The 15,718-nt window shown below is 42.5% G+C and overlaps 2 protein-coding genes across 2 annotated transcripts; both read left to right on the forward strand.

The window, feature by feature from the left end:
* Positions 1 to 3,191: 3,191 nt before the first annotated feature.
* LOC114029225 (keratin-associated protein 19-3-like) lies at positions 3,192 to 3,621 on the forward strand. The gene has a single exon (XM_027843591.1). It carries the CDS (start codon positions 3,214 to 3,216, stop codon positions 3,442 to 3,444), a length of 231 nt encoding a protein of 76 aa, XP_027699392.1. The 5' UTR covers positions 3,192 to 3,213; the 3' UTR covers positions 3,445 to 3,621.
* Positions 3,622 to 10,779: 7,158 nt separating this feature from the next.
* LOC114029282 (keratin-associated protein 19-5-like) lies at positions 10,780 to 14,503 on the forward strand. The gene is made up of 2 exons (XM_027843639.1): positions 10,780 to 10,955; positions 14,335 to 14,503. Exons 1-2 carry the CDS (start codon positions 10,780 to 10,782, stop codon positions 14,501 to 14,503), a joined length of 345 nt encoding a protein of 114 aa, XP_027699440.1.
* The last annotated feature ends 1,215 nt before the right edge of the window (positions 14,504 to 15,718 follow it).

The raw sequence follows: 15,718 nt of genomic DNA on the forward strand, positions 1-15,718 counted from the left end.
AACATGATTTTGCCCCATGAGCTTGTTAATAGGAAATATGCATTTCTGCTAGGGAACTGCCACACCTCCTTCTAAAAGTGTCTAAAAGCTCTGTGCAGATGGTGCTATACACACTCACGCAACCTGCCCTTGCCATCCATTTGTATTTGTGAACCCAGACACAATGGGCTTCTATGGCAACTACCATGAGGGCCTGGGCTATGACTGTGGATGAGGTAGCTTCCACGGTCTAGGCTATGGTCTAATGTCAATGGCTATGGCTGCTGCCACCCATCTTACAGTAGAACGTATTATTCTTATGGCTGCTACTGAAAAACCACTTGCTTCTGGCCTGTCACAGAAATCTTGTCCCTCCCTGCTTTGGGCTAATTCCATGACATTGTATGGACATCATTTTATCTGCCTCTATGGCTGGATGGCCTGGAAGAGACACCACAACAGGGCCTTGGAATCCCTAATGAGTACTGAGAGCAGCAAACTGGCAGGCACTAAGAAGTAAAAGGACAGGAAAAATGATGCAGAATCTCACCTTTCATGAGGGAGATGCCCTCAACAACTGCTCATTTCCAGTGCGGTTGCTTAACTTTGATACACCACAGCTGAAGTGTCTGTTACAATGTTCTAATATACCTGCATCACTCTCTTATCAAAATTGTTTTCCCCTCTCTTCCTCAACCTCCCAATACCTGGGTTTCAGCTTCACATCATGAAGAGATTTTTCCTCTTGACCTACTCTTCTGCATCATTGCAGAAGATTTATTACCCAATTTACCTTTTGCAATGAAATACCTCTTCAAATTTCTATTGAAAAAAAGTGTATTTTTCCTTATTAAATGTTTTTCTAAAATTTTATTTCAACAGCACTTACATTTTAGTACTTCATAATATCTAACTCCAACTTTACCAAAGATAAGGAATCTGTCCCTCTAAGCTATAACCCTCCTCACATGTTCTCTATGTATGTGGTCAGGATTATCTTCAAGGTTTCCAAAAACTCATATGTTCAGGGCCTCATGTTCATGGTTTAAGACTTCCAGATACAAGGTGCCCCTGATGACTTTCAGAATTAGGCTTAGACTCTCCCTCATCTATCTGTCTTCCACCACTTTATTATCACCAAGAAATTCGAGGTTTTGGAGCAGAACACAAGTAATTTTGGCACACGACATAGAATACAGAAGAGAATCATATACGAAGTCTGAAGGTTGTCATGGAAACTTTCCTGTTGGGTGGGTGCCATCTACTGCAGCCACCTGCACTATTGGTTCAAGTCTGCCCTGGATCTGAAGCCCACCCTTCCACTGGGGATGTGGACTCATTCTTGCAAGAGAGTCCTGAAAATCATTCAAACACCTGGACTCTCTAATCAACTCAAACTCCCAGGGAAAGAGAGCTTTGCTTCTCCAAAATTGGCATTGAGGCATTTAGATTCCTGAGCTTCATATGATGGCCCCATAATCATGTCCCTCAGATGGGTTCTCAGGAAACAAGCCAGAGCTTAGCACTCTATCCAGCATATAATGGGTTCTTAATAAATGATTATTAATTGAACTTTTGTTTCAAACAGTGAAGAAAACAAGACAAGTGCCACTACAAATGGATCTTATTCTGCTGCTGTTTTTTAGCTTAAAATGAATTTCTATTACTACATATGGCTCCTAAGCATTATTCTCCATTTATAAAAAGTCTGTCCACTTCTATGAATCCAATTGCTTTTCTACAGAAATTCTCTTAGCAGCCTGATTTCAATCTATTCTTCCCAAAACACATCTCCAAATGATTCATGAATTCTTTGCCAGGATACATTGCATGGAAGTTACTTCAGTGGAAACTAATCCTTCAGGAAGATGATTATTTCTCTCTTGGACAGCTCTCTTTGGGCAAAGAATATTTCATTCTCTTCAGCAAAGTCAAAATTCAGTTTCTGAGTTTCTGATTGGGAATCGCCACCTCTAGATCTAAATTCTCCTGCCTGGGGAAAATCAAAATAGATCTGATACCTATTCCATGTGATGGCCACTAAAACTCCTTGTGAGAGCTAGCACTATCTAACCCTGAGGATCCTGTAAGCCTAAGACCCCCCAGTTCCTTCAAATGAATGTTCTAGGGCCTGAACTGGAAGCCCCTTTACTGCCAGGTCTGTACTTCTCAAGAGGCACTCCAGATAAACCATTAGCTCCATTTTCTTGAGGGCTAGTTCCTTAAGCCCCTCTTTACGTAATCTCAAGGTCACAGTAGGATTTCTGTGGTCATGTCCAACCTATTGAGGTTACTTATCCTTTAGAGTAGACCTATAAAAGAATTAGGAGCTCAGAAGAGAACCTATTGATGCCCCAACTACCTCATTCTTCTCATGGTCAATTGAAGTCTTTCTGAGATTCTTCACAACCAGAGTTACGGATTGCCTTCTCTTCTCTCCATTTCATTCTCTCGGTTGGTGACTTCATTTGCCCTGGGCTCAACTCCCTTCTCTACCATCTCCAGGTCCAGCCCAGTGTTTCCCCTGAATTCTCTTGTTCCACTGGTTGCTTAAATATGCAATGATCTAAAAATGCATGATTCTATGTAAACTCATATTGTAGGCACTTCCCGGTACTTCTACAATTAAAAGGTTGATGGATTTACTGTGTGGTCTTTGATGCCCACCCAGGAACTCTCCCTGCTCTCCTTTCATTGTCTTTGTTTGATTTAAAACTATTCCGTATAGTTGTGACACACCATCATCTCAACTCCAATCTGAAACTAGTATGATTCTGTCACTTTAGCCTCAAAAAGCACATATTAAAAGAGACACAATTTCACAGCCTGTGAAAAGAATCAGGACAAAATGACAAACATACTAGAAGGAGGACAATGCCACCTGGGAAATGGCTGTCATGAAGGCGAGGTAGGCATCAGCCATATTTAACCACATAGGCTTTGGTAACACTATAATCATTTCTCATTATAAGAATGAAAATACAGGTAGAGTCTTCTCAGAGAAACAACAAATTGAGAGAAAATACCCTTAATAAGCTAGAGCAATTGTTTTCATGGAACAAAAATGAAAAGAATGTGATATTGCCTTTGCAATTTCATTAATGTGAATTACGCAGTTCTAAAATAGATCTGCCACACCTTCAGCTGGACATGTATAAAGTTCCCATGCATCTGGTGCCGTACCCACTCACCACTTCTCATTTACATCAATCCAAATCTGTGGATCCTGACAAAATGAGCTACTGTAAGGGCAGCTACTGTGGAGGCCTGGGCTATGGCTATGGCTCTGGTTATGGCTGTGGACGTGGCAGCTTCCATGGCCTAGGCTGTGGATTTGGCGGCTATGGCTATGGAGGCCTGGGTTGTGGTGGATATGGCTATGGAGGCCTAGGCTATGGTGGCTGTGGCTATGGCTGCTGGCGCCCATCTTGCTGTGGAAGGTATTATTCCTCCGGATTCTACTAAAAAACCACCTGCTCCGCCAGTGTCACAGAATCCTTGTCTGACCCTGCTTGAGATAATTTCATGGCCTAGTAAGGACATCACATTCCATCTACCTCTAAGGCTGGGTGATACAGAAGAGAGCCTTGGAATTTATATGAAGAACTCATAGAGAGTGGCAGGCATAGAGAAGCAGCAAGACCTGCCCTTCTTGGAAATGATGCAGAATCTCTCCTGCCCCCAACAACAGCTCATTTCCCACAAGTTTGTTCCAATTTCACCATGGCTAAGATGTATGTTATGATGTTCTAATAAATTTGTTTTACTGGCATAGCAAAACTGTTTTCACCTCTCTTCCTTGACCTGCCAGTGCTTGAGTTTCAGCCTCACATTGTGAAGAGATTTTCAATTTTGACCTATGTTGGAAAAGATTTATTATCCAATTCATCTTTTGCAATGAAGGGACATATCTCCAGATTTCTACTGAAAATAAAAACATATTTCCTTGTTAAATATCTTTCTAAAAATTCATTTCTGTAGTACTTAAATTTTAGTACTTCATAATGTCCCACCCCCACTTTACTGAAGGTAAGGCATTTGTACCTATAAGCTATTTCCCTAATTCCACTTTCTCTGCGCACGATGACAGGGTTTTCATCTTCAAGATTTCAAAAAGATTGACATGTTCAGGGCCTCATGTTCATGGTTTATGACCTCCAGATCTAAGGTGTCCCCAATGACTGCCAGAATTTAACCTATACCTTGTCTATCTGTCTTCACTATTTTGTTTTCATTAAGCAATTTGAAGTTTTGTAGCACAGCACAAGTCAGTGGCGAAATACAAAGACTACAGAAGGCAGTCATACACCAAGTCTGAAAGTTGTTCCGTCTGAGTCTTTGTCATCTCCTCCAGCCACCTGCACTGTTGATCCAACTCACAACACTGCCCTTGTACTGAGGCCTACCTTTCTGCAGGGGAAGTAGACTCATTGCTATATGAGTATCCTGCAAATCAAACACTTGGGCTCTCTAAGCAACTCAACTCCTGGGAAAAGAGACCATCTGCTTTGCTGCTCCACAACAGGCCTTGGGGCTTTTGGATTCTTCAGATCCATAAACCAACATGTCCCTTGTAATCCTGTCCCTCAGAGGGGTTCTTGGAAGAAAGCCAAAGCTCAGCACTCTACCTGACACATAGTAGGCTACAGATAGACCACCACCTCCATTTTCTTGAGGGCTAGTTCCTTAAGCCCCTCTTCATACATTTTCAAGGTCATAGTGGGATTTCTGGTGGCCATGTGAAATCCTATTGGGATTGTTTTTCCTTTAGAGGGCAGTTCTGAAAGGTTTGGAAGCTGAGAGAAGAGAGGAGATACATATTGTTGCCCCAAATGCCTTGAGCTCATTTTTCTCCTGGTCAATTGAAATCTTTCTGAAATTCCACAGCCAAAAAGCTACAGCCTGCCTTCTCTTTTCTCTACCATGTTCTCTCAGTTGGTGACCTCCTCATCTGCCATGGCCTCAGTTCCCTTCTTTCTGGCCCTCACTACTCCATGTCCAGATCCAGTCCAAATCTCCCCTGAACTAACATGCCTAGCTGGTGTCTAATCATGCCCTGAATGCAGGATCCTACCTAAACTCATATTATCAGGAATTGAACATTTTAGAAGTCCATGGCTATACTGTAGTCATTAGAGCATACTTAGAGTCCCTGGTTGCTATCTTTTCACTGTCTTAAAAAGGCCTGAACTCCGTTTCCTGACCACCCCCATCTTCAAAAACAACTGAGCTCTCCAAGGTACTGAGTGAGGTCCTCATGACCTAAACTAAGGAATGGCCACTTCTAAATTTTCCTTCTTCTTAACCTCCCTTCAGCTTTTGACACCACTGACCAACTGGTGCTCCTGGGTATTTGATAATGTTCTTCTAGCTTGACTTCCTTCCTGGTCACTTTGGCTGACCCACTGTCACATTATTTCATGCCCACTATCTTTGGCTGAACCTGAAAGTTGTGTCTCTTTTCTTTTCTTTCCACCATGCTTCCCTTCAGGGGTGAAAGAGTAGATCCTCCTCAGGTTTCAAGGCTTTAAGAACCTTCTCTCTGCCACTCACTACCACATCTCTACACCCAGACCTGGTTCTCTTCTGAGCTCCTGTCCCGCATCATGAACTATCGGATTAGAAAATTTCAAATTGATAAACATCTAAAGCCCCCAACTTTAGAACAGATCTAATTTGACCTCTTTAAAAATACCCTACCTCTTCCCACAGGTATATGGAGTGTTCAGGGAGGACTAGTACCACTACAGTGATGGTCTGCTGAGCTCTTTTCAGCACCGTTTATCCATCTTTAGTGTCTATTTGTCACTGAGCCATCACCTGTGGCTCCAAGAAGCTGTATCATTCACAGCAGCCACACCTAGGTAAAAAACCATTTTGGAGATGGGCTAAACTAGGTTGAGCGTAACCTCGGGGAGATGTCTACCCCAGGCATGTGAATACTTCCTTTAGCAGAATGGGCAGATAAGAACAATTTGTTCCAACAGCCATGAATGTGTCTGAAGCAGGCATTGTAGAGTGCTTAGAGATTGGTCAGACATCGAAGATGCCAAGGTCATCCACTGCATCCGAGGATATCTGCAGTCATCTTGACTTTGTCTTGCCATTGGACTTTGATGATTCAGTAAGAGAGAGTGAAGCTGATGATTTTGTATAACTCTGCCTCACTTAAATCCAATTCATGCCCAAGTCAAGACGTCACCCAATGATGTCATTGGTCCTTTTGGGAAAGGAAAGATGAATAACAACAGCAACAACTTATTCCCAAGTTCTCTACTCCTTTCCATAACATCAATATCAAGCTAAGAACTGAGGTTCACAGCTTCAGGAAAGTCCTTCACCCCTCCCTATCATCACACCTATCTGATCAGGTGGTAAAAAAAAAATCTTTTCTACTTTCACAATATCTCTGGCAGCCAAACACTGCTCTCCACTCACACAATACCCCTCTTAGATCAGACCCTCACAACACCTTTCTACAAGAATCTTTCATTGGCCTCTGCCTCAGTTTTCTTCCTTCTCCACTCAGCTGTCCAAAGGCATTTTCCTAAAACATTCTTCTGATTCTTCTACCCCTCTCACCTGTAGGTGCCAAGGAGGGCACCAATTATCTTGTAACCTCCAGTTGCTTCCTTTTCTATGTTGATTTAAATAGATACCTCCTTCCAGGCATTTCTTGCTCTTCATGAGCTGGCCTCTTCCTATTTTTCTAGACTTCATACATTTTATTATCCTCACCATACTTCATGCCTTTAGTTAGAACAGCACATTCCATGTTTCTTCTGTTTGCCTTTGCACTAGTTGGCTGTCCAACTTGCCCAGAATCCTCTCTTCTTTCTACCCCTCCCATCTGACTTTCCCTGACCTAACAGAATCTCAGCTTTAATCCCACCTGTTGCAAGTTTCCCCTACTAGCTTGTGCCTTTGCCTCTGAGATAGTCTCCCTACAACTGTTTGTCATAGATACCTTGCTGTTTTCATATTCTCACCAGCCTTAGAACTTTAGAGCAGCCTGATGAAAGGGACTCTGTTGACATTTTTTGTATCCCTAGCTCTGAGCACAATGGCTGGCACAACGCAAACATTGGAGGACTGGTTTGTGCATGGACTGATTTTGGAATGGTTGATTGATTGAGCTATTCCATACAGTTGTGCCCCAAGACTATCACAACTCCAACCTGAAACTAGTGTGATTCTGTCACTTGAGTCTCAAGAAGCACTTATTAGAGACAGGATTTCATAGCCTGTCTCAAGAATCAGAAGACTAGGATGGCAAGCCTAATGGAAGAAGGACAATGCCCCCCAGGAGAGAGCTACCATGAAGCATGAGTTGGGCATCACCCACACTAACAATATAAGCTTTGGCAACACTATAATCATTTCTCATTACAAGAATGAAATCCTGACAGAGCCTTCTCAGAGAAACAACAAATTGAGAAAAAATGCCCTTAATAAGCTAGAGTAATTGTTTTCATGGAACCAAAAAATGGAAAGAATGTGATATTGCTTTTGCAATTTCATTAATGTGAATGACGCAATTTTGAAATAGATCTGCCACACCTCCAGCTGGACGTGTATAAAAGTTCCCCATGCATCTGGTGCCATAGCCACTCACCACTTCTCACTGACATCAATCCAAATCTCTGAATCCTGACAAAATGTGCTACTGTAAGGGCAGCTACTATGGAACCCTGGGCTATGGCTATGGCTCTGGTTATGGCTGTGGATGTGGCAGCTTCCGGGGCCTAGGCTGTGGCTTTGGTGGCTATCGCTTTGGAGGCCTGGGCTATGGTGGCTATGGCTATGGCTGCTACCGCCCATCTTGCTGTGGAAGGTATTATTCCTATGGCTTCTATTGAAAAACCACTTCTTTCTGAGCTGTCAAGGAATCCTTGGGTTTGGAGCTAATTCCATAGCACGTAAGGACATCATTGTATCTGCCACTACTGCTGGGTGACATGGAAGAGTTATCACAAGAGAGACTTGCAATTCCTATTGGAGCACTCAGCGCATTGAAGTGGCAGGCGCTGAGAAGCAGCAGGACCCATCCTTCTTGGAAATGATGAAGAATCTCACCTGTCATGAGGGAGATCACTCTCTCAACAGCAACTCATTTCCAGCAAGTTTACCCAAATCTTACATGCCACAGCTGAGATGCCTGTTACAATGTTCTAATAAACTTCTTTCACTGTCTTAGCAAAACTGTTTTCGTGTCTCCTTGACCTCACTATGCTTGGGTTTCAGCCTCACATTGTGAAGAGATTTTCAATTTTGACCTATGCTTGTATGCCATTGCAGAAGATTTATTCTCCAATTCATCTTTTGCAATGAAGAGATACTGCTCCAGTTTTCTATTGAAATAATATATTATTTTCTTGTTATATGTCTTTCTAAAATTTGATTTCTGTAGGACTTCAATTTTAGTACTTCATAATGTTCAGCTTCCAACTATAAGCTGTTTCCCTTCTCCAATGTTTTTGGTGCTCACAGAGAGATATTTCATCTTTGAGGTTTCAAAAGGATTGACATGTTGAGGCCCTCATGTTCATGGTTTATGACCTCCAGATCCAAGGTATCTCTAAGGACTACCAGAATTTAGCCTATACTTTATCTACCTGTCTTCCACCATTTTTTTATTATCAAGTAATTTTAAGTTTTGTAGCACAGCACAAGTCAATGGAACAACATAAAGGCAACAGAAGGGAACCATACACCAAGTCTCAAAGTTGTCAAGGAAACTTTCCCTTTGGGTGTTTGTCATCTCCTCCAGCCACCTGCACTGTTGATTCAACTTGCAACATTGCCCTCAAGCTAAATCCTACCTTTCAACAGGGGAAGTAGACTCATTGCTGCATGGGTATCCTGCAAATCCAACACCTGGGTTCTCTAAGCAACTCAATTCCCAGGAAAGAGACCATCTACTTTGCTGTTTCACAACAGGCCTTGGCACCTTTGCATTCCTCAACTCCATAAACCAACTTGTACCTTGTAATCCTGTCCCTCAGAGGGATTCTTGGGAAGAAAGCCAGAGCTTAGCACTCTGCCGGGCACACAGTAGGTGCTCAATAAATGTTTATTGATTAAAATTGTGTTTCAGACAGTGGTGAAAACAGTACAAGTGCTATTACCAATAGATTTCATCCTTTTTACTGCTTTTTAGTTTATAATGAATTTCTAAATTAAAGCAAAAATAAAATAAAAATTAATTTCTATTACTATATATTATTCCATGTCATTATTCTCCATTCACAAAAAAAAACTATTTGTTTCTATGGATACACTAGTTTTTTTTTACAGAAATGCCCTCAGCAGCATCATTTCATTCACTTCTCAAAACACATTTCCAAATGATTTACCAATCCTTTGCCAGGAGGCATTCTTTGGAGGTCACTTCAGTGAAAATTAATCCTTCAGGAAGAAAATCATTTCTCTCTTTGACACCTCTCCACTCACACAATACTCCCCTTAGATCAAACCCTTACAACACCTTTCTACAAGAGCCTTTCATTGGCCTCCCTGCCTCAGTTTTCTTCCTTCTCCACTCAGCTGCCCAAGGCATTTTCCTAAAGCATTCTTCTGATTTCTCTACCCCTCTCACCTGTAGGCGCCCAGCAGGGCACCAATTATTTGAGTAATATTTCATTCTCTTTAGGAAAGTTGAAAATCAGTTTATGAGGGGAAAATGGCAACTCTGGATCCATGTTCCCCCACCTGAGAACAGACACAATATATCTAGTACTTGTACCACATAGTGGCATTTAAAACACCTGAAAAGAGCTACCACTAACCCCTGAGTGGCCTCTAAGCTCAAGACTCCCAGTTCCTTCAAGTAAATGTCCTAGGGCCTAAACTGAAGACCTGGTCTGGAACTTGAAGGCAAGCCATGTACTGAGCAGTGCAAGTTGCATATCCTTTCTGCTTTCTTTTGCACTGACTGGCTGTTGACCCTACCCAGAATTCTCCCCTCTTTTTGCCCCTCCCCTCTGATTTTCTCTGGTCCAGGAGAGTCTTAGCTCTAATCCTGACTGTGGCAAGTGGCCTTACCCTTTCTCCCAGTGGCTTGTGCCTCTGCCTCTGTGATCTTCTACCGTCAATTCTCCACGTTTGTGGCAGGTGCCCCGGCGTTTTCATATTTTCATTGGCCTTAGAACCCTGTTGGGAGGATAGGGACTCTGTTGACATTTCTTTGTATTCCCATTGCTGAGTACAGAAGCTAGCACAATGCAAACACTGAGAATGCAGTTTGTTCTTCAGGTGCTTTTGAAATGATTGGTTGACCTATATTACATATAGTTGTGCCCCATCATCATTTCAACTCCAATATGAAATTTGCATGAATTGCTCTGTCACTTGAGTTCCCAGAAACACTTATTAAAAGAAACAGTATTCCATAGCCTGTCTAAAGAACCAGAAGGCCAGGCTGACAAATATAATGGAAGGACAGTGACATCTGGGAGAGGGCTGCCATGCAAGTCTGGGTAGGGCACCAGCCACATTAACCATATAAGCTTTGGTAGCACTATAATCATTTTTCATTATAAGAATGAGATCCTGGCAAAGTCTTCTCAGAGAAAAAGCAAATCAAGAGAAACACCCTTAATGAGCTGAAAGAATTATTCTCAAGAAACAAACAAAGATAATGTGATTTTGCCCTGGTAATTTGATTAATGAGAATTACACAATTCAGAAATGAGTCTGCCACACCTTCTGCTGGAAGAGTATAAAAGCCCCTGTGCACATGGTACTGTACACACTCACACAATCTACCCTCAACATCCATCCAAATCCGTGAATCCTGGCATGATGAGCTATTATGGTGGCTACTATGGAGGCCTGGGCTATGGCTATGGCTCTGGTTATGGCTGTGGATGTGGTAGCTTCCATGGCCTAGGCTATGGCTTTGGTGGCTATGGCTATGGAGGCCTGGGCTATGGTGGCTATGGCTATGGATGCTGCCGCCCATCTTGCTATGGAAGGTATTATTCTTCTGACTTCTACTGAAAAACCATTTGCTCCAAGTCTGTCATGGAATCCTTGTCTGACCCAGCTTGGCATAATTCCATGGCATTATAAGGTCATCACATTCCATCTGCCTCTATAGCTGGGTGGCATAGGAGAGCTACTACAAGAGAGTCTTGGAATCCTTACAGAGCACTCAGGGTACTGAAGTGACAGAGACTAAGAAGCAGCAGGACTCGTCCTTCTGGGAAAAGCTGTACTATCTCACCTTTCACGGGAGAGACTCCCCCAATGCCAGCTCATTTCCAGTAAGTTTGCTCAGCTCTGACATACCACAGCTGAGGTGTCTGTTACAACTTTATAATAAACTTGTTTCTTTGACTTAGCAAAACTGTTTTCACCTCTCTTCCTTGAAGTCCCTGTACTCAGGTTTCAGCCTCATATAGTGAAGAGATTGCTGTTTAAAAAATCACTATTTCCTTATTAAATGTCTTTCTAAAATTTAAGCTCTTTTGTTGTTGTTCAGTTGTTTCAGTCACATCCAACTCTTCATGACCCTATTTGGGGTTTTCTTGGAAAAGATATGGGAGTGGTTTGCCATTTCCTTTTCTAGATCATTTTACAAATGAGGAATGGAGACAAACAGGGTTAAGTGACTTGCCTAAGGTCACATAGGCTAGTTAGCATCTGAGACTTTGAATTCAGGAAGACTAGGCTTTCTGACTCCTGGCCCAGTACTCCATCCAATGTACCACTTAGTTGCCCTGTAGAATTTGAATTCTACAATATTTAAATTTTAGTACTTTAGCCCAGGCTCCATTTTGCTAAAGTCATGGAACTTGTCCTTATAAATTGTGACCCCTTTCCCACATTCTGGACACAGACAGGGGCTTTATCTTCAGGGTTTCTCAAAGATTCACATGTTCATTGTCTCATGCGTCGTATAGTTCATCGCCTCCAGATCAAAAGTGCCTGATGACTGTCAGTATCTGGCTTAGCCTATCCCTTCTATAGCTTTCTTCTACTACTTCGTTATAATCAACCAATTTGAAGTTTTGGAGTGAGACAAAAGTGACTGGCACACCACAAAAATTACATAAGATAGTCATTTATCAGGTCTGTAGGTTATTATGGAATCTTACCCATCATGTGGGTCCCCTCTTCTCCAGTGGCTTACACGCCATGTCCAACACACAACACTGCCCTCGAGCTGAGGCCCATTCTTCCACTGTGGAAGTGTTATTGCAAGACAATCCTGCAAATCATCTAAAAACCTGAACTCTCTAATCAACTCAAATTCCCAGGGAAAGAGAACATCTACTTTGTTGCCCCACAAACTGTGTCAAGTCCTTTGGATTCCTCAGTTCTGTGGACCAACATAATCCCTGGTATGAAGTCCCTCAGTTCATGGTGGAAAAAAGCCAAAGCTTACCACTCTACCTGGCACATAGTCAGTGCTAAATAAATGTTTATTGATTGAACTTGTTTTTCAGACAATGGAGGAAACAATACAATTGCTCTCTACAAAGTTCCCAGTGATGTCCTCATTGCCCAAATGAATGCCCTCTTCTGAATCCCCTTTTTTTCTTGGCTCCCCTTTGGCTTTTGACTCTTCTGGCTAACTGGAGATCCTGGGTGTGCTTGATACTGTTCTTCCTGCTTGACTGTTCCTTCTTGCTCATTTTAACTAGTTCACCATCACGTCATGTCATTCACATTTACTCTGACTGAACCCCAAGGTTGTGTCTTTTTTCTTTCTTCTCTGCTATGCTTTCTCCAGGGGCAAGAGGCTAGACTCAGGCTTCAGAGACAAGGCTTCAGAGACCTTCCTCCTGCCACTCCCTGCCATAACTTCAGCTCCAGCCCTACATCTCTCCTGAGCTCCAGTCACACATCATGAATTGTCAATGTATGCAATTTCGACTTGAGGCGCCCTAGACATCACAAAGCCTCCAAGTTTAGAGCATAGCTCCTCATCCTACTTCTTTAAAAGCAGCCTACCTCTCTGCCACTTTAATAGCACCCGCCTGCTGCCAGGAACTCAGATTCAGACCTTCAGAGACATGCTTAAAAATTCTCTGTCATTTCACCTAACCAGTTGGCAAAACTTGTCCTTCTAACCTGGACCACACCCCTGAAATACCTATCCTTCTTTCCACTCATACAGTCTCCTTCTTAGATCAGGACCTCACAATGTTTCTCTGCAAGGGCTTTGTGATTGCTCCCCCCACTTCAATCCTCTTTCTAGTACAATCCATCCTCCACTCAGCTGCCCAAGGGATTTTCCTAAAACATTCATCTTACTCCTCACTCCCTCCAACATTCAAAAGCCCCAGGCCACGTGTTATCTGGTAAATTCTTGCTGCCTCCTGTTATGTGCTAGTACAAATTGATACTGTTGTCTGGTATTTCACCCTCTTCATAAACTAGCCTCTTCCCTTTTCAATCTTGGTATAGTTTATTCCCCTCTCCACATTTTATAGTCTGTCCCTTGAAAGCTTTCCCAGAATTGAGAAACTGCATGTCCCTGTTCCTTGTCTTGCTAACCAACCTGCCCAGATTGTTCTCCTTTCTCTTCCCTTCCCCTCTGATTTTCCCTGCTCCCTTTGAGTATCAGCTCTAATCCCACCTATAACAAGTGCTGTTACCACTTTTCACATCTGTGATCCCCCACCAGCTCTCCTTGTTTGTGGGAGTTCTCATTGATCTTGGAATTTTAGAGCTGCCCAGGGGCAAGGACTCTGTTGACATTTCTTTGTATCCCCAGCACTTAACACAATTGTTGGCACATCGCAAGCACTGGAGAAGTGCTTGGGGTGCTTTCAGAATGGTAATTTGATTGACCTATTCCATACATTGATGCTTAACCATCATCTCAATTCCAATCTGAAACGTGTGGGATCCTGCTAATTTGGTCTCAAACAGTACTGATTAAAAGAGACAGGATTCAACCACCTACCTAAGGAGTCAGAAGGCCAGGGTGACAATTATAATGGAAGAAGGACAGTGCCACACAGGAGATGGCTGTCATGAAGCCTGGGTAGGGCACCAGTACCATAAACTATATAGGCTTTGACAACACTGTAATCATTTCTCATTACAGGAACAAGATCATGGCAGAGCCTTCTCAGAGAAATAGCAAATGGAGAGAAAACACTCAATGGGTTGGATGAATTGTTCTTAGGGAACAAAAAATAAGAAGGATGTGATGTTTCCCTGACAAGTTTATTAATTGGAAATGTGCATTTCTGCTGAGAATCTACCAGGTCTCCTGCTGAAAGTGTCTAGAAGTCCCTATGCAGATCATATTAAACATACTCACACAACCTACCCTTGACATTCATCCAACTAAATTAATCCTGACACAGTGAGCTACTATGGCAGCTGCTACTGAAGCCTGGGCTATGGCTATGGCTCTGGTTATGGCTGTGGATGTGGCAACTTCCATGGCCTCACTTATGCCTTTGGTGGCTGTGACTGTGGATGCCCAGTTTATGGTGGCTATAGCTATGGCTACTGCCAGCCATCTTCCTGTGGAAGGTTTTATTCCTATGACTTCTACTAAAAATTGCTTACTCCATGGCTGTCATGGAATACATGTTACCACCATGCTCTGGGATAATTCCATGACTTTGTAAAAATATCAAATCTCATCGGCCTATATGGCTGGGTGGGATAGAAGAGTTACCAAAAGAGGGTCTTGGAATCCCTATGGAGCACCCAGAGCAGCCAAGTGTCACAGAACAATGAGCAAGATGAATTTTCCTCTGGGAAATGATGCAAAGTCTCTCCTTTCATGAAGGAGATTCCCCCAACAACAACCTATTTCCAGTAAGTTTGTTCAGCTCTGATTTAACCCAGATGAAGCGTCCGTTAAGATGTGTTTCACTAGCTTAGCAAAACTCTTTTCCCCACTCCTTCTTGATCTCACTGTACTTGGGTTTTGGCCTCATACTGTGAAGAGATGTTCAATTTTGACCTACTCTTCTGCATCATTGCAGACTTATTCTCCAGTTCTTCTTTTGCAATGAAGTGATAGCTCTGCATTTTGAATAGTATTTAAAAAAAACATCATTTCCTTAAGTTTTAGTGTTTCATGATATCCAGGCTCCAATTGTGCCAATGGCAAGACATTTCCCTCTATAGCCCACGCCACCTCTCTCACATTGTACGCTCATACTGCTAGGGTTTTTATGTTCAGGGTTTCTCAAAGAGTCATATGTTCATCACCTCATGCTCACAGTTCATCACTTCCAGATCCAAGTGTCCCTGATGACTCTCAGAATGTGGATTAGCCCATTACTTTTCTACTTGTCTTTCACCACTTTGTTATCACTCACCAATTTGAAGTTATGGAGAGCTGCATAAGTAAATGGCACACTTAAAGACGATAGGAAAGAGTCATAGCTTTGACCCAGCAATAGCACTTCTAGGGCTATATCTCAGAGAGATCATACAAATGGGAAAAGGACCCACATGTACCATATTTATAGCAGCTCTTTTTCTGGTGGCAAAGAATTGGAAATTGAGGGAATGCCCATCAGTTGGGGAATGACTGAAGTTGTGGTATATGAATATAATGGAATACTATTGTGCTATAAGAAATGATGAACAGACAGACTTCAGAAAAATTTGGAAAGACTTGTATGGTCTGATGCTGAGTGAAGTGAGCAGAACCAGGAGAGTGTTATACACAGTAACAGCCACATTGTGTGATGACTAATATTGATAGACTTAACCCTTCCCAGCAATACAAGGATCTAAGACATCTCCAAAGGCC

Source organism: Vombatus ursinus, unplaced genomic scaffold (assembly GCF_900497805.2).
Source record: "Vombatus ursinus unplaced genomic scaffold, bare-nosed wombat genome assembly UNPS02014924.1, whole genome shotgun sequence".
Classification (NCBI taxonomy): domain Eukaryota; kingdom Metazoa; phylum Chordata; class Mammalia; order Diprotodontia; family Vombatidae; genus Vombatus; species Vombatus ursinus.

What these genes read in the sequence shown, in the direction of transcription:
- LOC114029225 (XM_027843591.1), top strand. Translation starts at nt 3,214, where the DNA reads ATGAGCTACTGTAAGGGCAGCTACTGTGGAGGCCTGGGCTATGGCTAT.
- LOC114029282 (XM_027843639.1), top strand. Translation starts at nt 10,780, where the DNA reads ATGATGAGCTATTATGGTGGCTACTATGGAGGCCTGGGCTATGGCTAT. An exon ending in CGCCCATCTTGCTATGGAAG is followed by an intron (nt 10,956 to 14,334) that starts GTATTATTCTTC and finishes CTGCTACTGAAG; the next exon opens with CCTGGGCTATGGCTATGGCT.